General features: G+C 40.2%; 1 protein-coding gene across 1 annotated transcript; it reads right to left on the bottom strand.

Moving 5' to 3' along the window:
• Positions 1 to 222: 222 nt before the first annotated feature.
• Positions 223 to 4,700, bottom strand: LOC139738596 (retinol dehydrogenase 8-like). Its single transcript, XM_071649212.1, has 5 exons — positions 4,433 to 4,700; positions 2,980 to 3,159; positions 2,280 to 2,373; positions 1,327 to 1,435; positions 223 to 444 (listed from the first exon to the last, which is right to left on the bottom strand). Exons 1-5 carry the CDS (start codon positions 4,698 to 4,700, stop codon positions 223 to 225), a joined length of 873 nt encoding a protein of 290 aa, XP_071505313.1.
• Between the last annotated feature and the right edge of the window lie 528 nt (positions 4,701 to 5,228).

Below are 5,228 nucleotides of genomic sequence, written 5' to 3'. Positions count from 1 at the left end.
GAGAGAGAGAGAGAGAGAGAGAGATTTCTTTTCCGATTTTTGTCATTTTTTTTTTACGTTCTGGAGGTATTTTTCTTTTCTCTTTCTTTTTGGAGTTTACATATTTTTGGGGTGGATGGGGGGGGGGGTTGGATTTCTCTTTAAGTCAATGTAAACTTTTATATAAACTACAACAGGGTATCGCTCTTGCTCCATGGATAGAGAGAATTGCGATCTCCTACTTCAACGATTCGCCATAATCTCAAACGAAGTTTTAGCCGCCGTCGACCCGTCCCCGTCCACGAAGCGCTCCTTCATGTACTTGTCTACCATTCCGCTGGTGGGGTAGCGGAGTCGCGGCTCGTCGCTGTTCAAACACTCCAAGATGACGTCGACAACCTCATCACTAGTCTGCATTGCCTCCATGAACGATGCCATCACTTTGGGGAAGTACGCCATCATCAGCTGAAAGATGAAAAGTGGGGGTTGGGGGGGGGGGGGTTGGGGGGTTGGGGAGGGGATGTGAGGAGAATTTATAAGAAATCACATATAATGTAGTTGTTTCAGGTTGAGGAACTACACATGTATCAATTCAGTGCTGGGCAGTCACTGACATTCATACTTTTTTTGTTATCATTATCAATTCTTCGGAAGTCTGTTTATCTGTCTGGGAAAAGATGATAAATCATAGATATAAGTTGAACACACGAACAGAGGGACATAGATAGAAGAATAGATAAAGAGAGAATTAAGGCAAAAAACATCATATTGCCCGTAAGTTAGTGCGTAGTGGAGACGATTAAAGACAAACGACTTTCTCATACTTTTTTTTTTTACGAATTCAGAAATGGCGCTGTAACAAAGCACTTCTGTCAGATTTGTCTGTTCAATGCGTGTGAAATCTCTTACACAAATTACTACATTAAAAGCAAATCTTTCTTCTCTCTCCGCATTCATTTCTTATTGTGATGAAAGTTTGAGAATCACCACATTAAAATGTCCGTTCTCTTTTCTCCCTTCGTCATATCAGCTAATAAACCAAACTCTTGCTTACACTTCCTCAATCCTAAAAGCCCACTATAAACGCTGACAAATCATTATGACAAAAATCTAAAAAATCCTTAAAGATCTTAAAATTTATCTTCCTATAATTATAACAACGACCACAATATAGCTATGCGTATTTTCCTCTTCGAAAAAGAAACACACGTATATTATCACCTCCCATTAAACATTTACAACTTCAACCTGACAGTAGCGCGAAATTACGAAAATGGGCATCAATATGACGATAGGTTTGAATTGCAACGAGCGCGCTCCTACTTTATCAACTGCTCTTATTAATACCTTTGATGAAGGTGAGTTTGGGTCGGTAGACGTTGGTGTGTTCTCACTGTTGGCCTTCATGTTTTCACCGAAATTCGTCTTTACAGGACCCGGGGCCACCGTACTGATCCTGATGAAGATAAGATATGATAGACAAAATTTACTCCGAGACGATGGAATGAGATGGGCTACTCTTTTATTTCAGTACCTACAGGTGTAATGGATGGGGGGGGGGGGGGGGGGGAGACGACGACGACGACGACGACAACAACAACAACAACAACAAAACAACAACAAAACAACAACAACAACAACAACAACAACAACAACAACAACTGCAGCAATAACGACAACAACGACGACACCAACAACTAGCAACGAATATAAGTTATTATGACACCAACAATAACAGCGACACATGTTGTATATAATTTTTTTTTGTTTCTTTCTTTCCTTTATCACTGGTGACATTTTTCTCTTGACATGTCTCCTTCCTATATAGTGCCTTTTCTCTTTTCCTTTTCTGTTAACCAGAGCTCAATATTGCATTTTGTGTAAGCTACACCGTGTAGTTCTTAAATGTGCCCCTCATTTATTCGATAACGTTTTATTATATTACTTTTCAGGCATGCTAGTTCACTGTGATCTACCAGCTTATATTTGCACAATGTCATACACTGATAGTGATATAAATTCATATTTAGTCACACTTTCGTGGTGTTCAAAGTTTGACGAAACACAGATCGAAAAGATGATAATGAAGATGACGATATGATGATGATGATGATGATGATGATGATGATGATGATGATGATAGGATGATGATGATGGTGATGATGATGATGATTACTCTAATCAGAATACGTGAAGTCCTTTTTTCATCGAAATCATTTCCTTTATTATGAGCCCTTCATTCAAACATGAAAGAATAAGTGTATAAAAAAAAGAAACATGTATAGAAACAAAATGCCTACCAAACGTTGAAATAGCGTAGTTCGGCGTAAAGTGTTTCCGTGAGGCCTTCCATGGCAAACTTTGTTGCGGTGTACACATGAGTGAAGGGTAAACCTGCTCGTGCAAATATCCAATATTTATGATTCATATTTTTCGTTGCTCAATCGCACGTGATAACAATGTTCTAGATATCATCATTTTCTGCAGTAGAGGCAAACGGTGAAGCCTACCAACTTGCAAAATTATAAACAGTCCTGTCGCATGGTTTATCAATTGAGAAATTCGTTGATCTAAAAGTTGCATTATTCATTATAACATTATTAGTATCATGTACACATTTAAGAATTTTCATTCATTCACATAATTTTTCTACGATATTATCATGTATATTTATAGTAAGAACATTTGCACGTAAAACTATAACTGCAGACGAATCTCCGTATAAACAAGCAGTTCAGTGCGATCCCGTTGTAACAAACACATTCGTCTTATTCGTAACAAAATTTCCTTACAATAATGTAACAATTCAGGTCCCAATATCATCTAATCTAATCTACCAGTTTATCTACTTCATTTATTCAGCTAGAACGAAACTTCGATGTAAGAAAAGAAAACTGCCGATATCGAGGACTTTCTTATAACCGAAATCGGCTGTATCAGATTACATACCACGGGTAAACTTTGATGCGAGAACGGATCACGGAAGCAAGCAGTGCTTACCGCTGATGCCATTAAGACTGCTGATACCGATGATTCGACCCGACCTCTGACGCTTCATGACCGGAATCACTTCCTGGGTCATCCGAAACGTTCCCAGGATGTTCGTGTCTACCATACTCTTCATGTGTGCCATGCTCATCTCTTCGAAGATGCCACAGTGGCCAAAGGCAGCGTTATTAACTGCAAAAGCATAAGGATGGAAAAGTTTTATATTATGTGTGTGTATATATATATACATACAATTCTTTTTTTTTTTTGTTCATGTTGAATAAGCTCCATTCATGAGAATTAAAGGGTTGGTATAGTGATACTTTCGTTGTCATGAAGTCAACATGGAGATGCAATATAAGTTTGTATGAAATCACTGTGGGAGTCAGATTCCAACTTGGGGAAACGATTCATTTCATTTACACCTTCGATAGTACAAGCATGCATAGCCATAATTTTTTCCCTTATAGCACCATCACGAGGGCATAATATAAATGTTATAAATGTTATTTCATAAAGACTAAGTAACGTGGAAATTCGTGGAGTAGGAAGGTGGGCCCGGTTCGGGTACACTGGAGAATGACCAGAACAAATTATAGTGTACAGCCTTATCACTGATCTCTTTGTAAGAACCGGCCTATATACACACACAGCCGAAGAATCGCGGTCATCCAACGAGACCGACACCCACGAGTTCGATCCTAAAAAAAAAAAGGGATCCATCATACAGTTAACGAGTCATAGGGCCCATGAGTTTGACACTATAGGGAAATAACATCCATGAGTTCGACACATAGGTATAAACAGCTCACGAGTTCGACATTACAACATGGGGCTTAATCTGTCGGTCTCATGGGCCTTGTCCGTTTAGTGTAGAACTCATGGGCAGTGTAACTCGTGGGCTGTATGACTCGTGGGTTGTATGACTCGCGGGTGTCGGTTCATGAAGTGCACCCGAAGAATCTCGACCGGAGTCAAAGGTTACCGATGATCATGCGCTTCGATGTTCACATTCGTTGATACGATCGTGTATGGCTGACGGGTGCTACTCATGCCCCTCTGGGCATGAAGGGAATTCAGGGGGATTAAGTACTAACTACTGTAAAACGAGGAATGTTCGCGTGCATTTTAATTTCGCGAATTTCGCGAGCGCCAAGATTCGCAAAAATAAAATGCATGCGAAAGTTCTTGTCTACGCTGTATGCATTGAACGCCACTGGCAATTCGCGAAAATTTCATGCCGCGAATATATCATGTTTTACGGGTATGTTTCCCTGGGCTGACGGGACCTACATACCCTTGTCAAGAGATAGAACACGCGAGATTGAATTGTCTGTCACAAGAGAACGAAAGCTAGCTTCACGACATCTCCTATTTACTGGCATATGTAGATTAATCTTGAAGTATGGAATTACTGCTTTATTCCATGTTGCGAATGTTTCCACTCTTATACCAGACCACATACTTAAGACATCGATGCGGCCATCTCTCTCCGTGATCTCCTTGACAACCGAGACGATCTGCTCCTCCTCGTTGATGTCGAGCTTTAGGATGAAAAGTGTGTCGTTAAGAGCGCTGCCCGCCGCCTTCTCCAGATCCTCCTTCTTGGCAAGGTTCCTCATGGTGGCGTAGACTCGGAAAGACTTGTTTGGGTCCTGGGCCAGCTTGACCGCCGTGCAAAGGCCAATGCCGGACGAGCAGCCGGTGATGAGGGTCACTCTTGGGGATGCCATGATGCTCCTGGTTCAGGGTGTGAAAATTTTCACAACCGTAGCCGAATCTAAATCATGTCACCAATTTATGAAACAATTCATTCACATTGCCTGGCCAGGCATCCCCACCTTTCTTACTTTAACGAATATTCCAAGTCAGCTCCACTGATGGTCGTTTGATTCTGACTGTTCCAAAGTAACTATCAGATGGACAATAATAATGAACCATGTGACCATGCAGCCAGCTGAAAGTCCACATAAAGTGGCAGATTAGTATTGAATAGAATGGACTGTGTATACATCAGAAAAGTGGAAATTAACTTTGGCTATCTTTTTGTGGGGTTTGTGCTGGACGGTCACATTCACTTACTTTAATTATATTCGTATATTGTTATATACGTGGACTAATACAGAAAGCTCTTTTTATTTCTTTTTTTTTTGGACGATGAGTTAGGTAGGGCTTACTGTTTTTTAAAGATTTATTATCGAAAAGAAGATGACTAAGGAAGAAAGTTTTAGGGGCCTACATTCATTTTGCTTATTGATTAA

The sequence above is a fragment of the Diadema antillarum genome, unplaced genomic scaffold (genome assembly GCF_040938485.1).
Source record: "Diadema antillarum isolate AM-2024a unplaced genomic scaffold, OU_Dant_1.0 seq00000759_RagTag, whole genome shotgun sequence".
In the NCBI taxonomy this organism is placed as follows: Eukaryota; Metazoa; Echinodermata; class Echinoidea; order Diadematoida; family Diadematidae; genus Diadema; species Diadema antillarum.
Note: the sequence above shows the minus strand (reverse complement) of the source record. Positions and strands in the feature narration are given on the sequence as shown.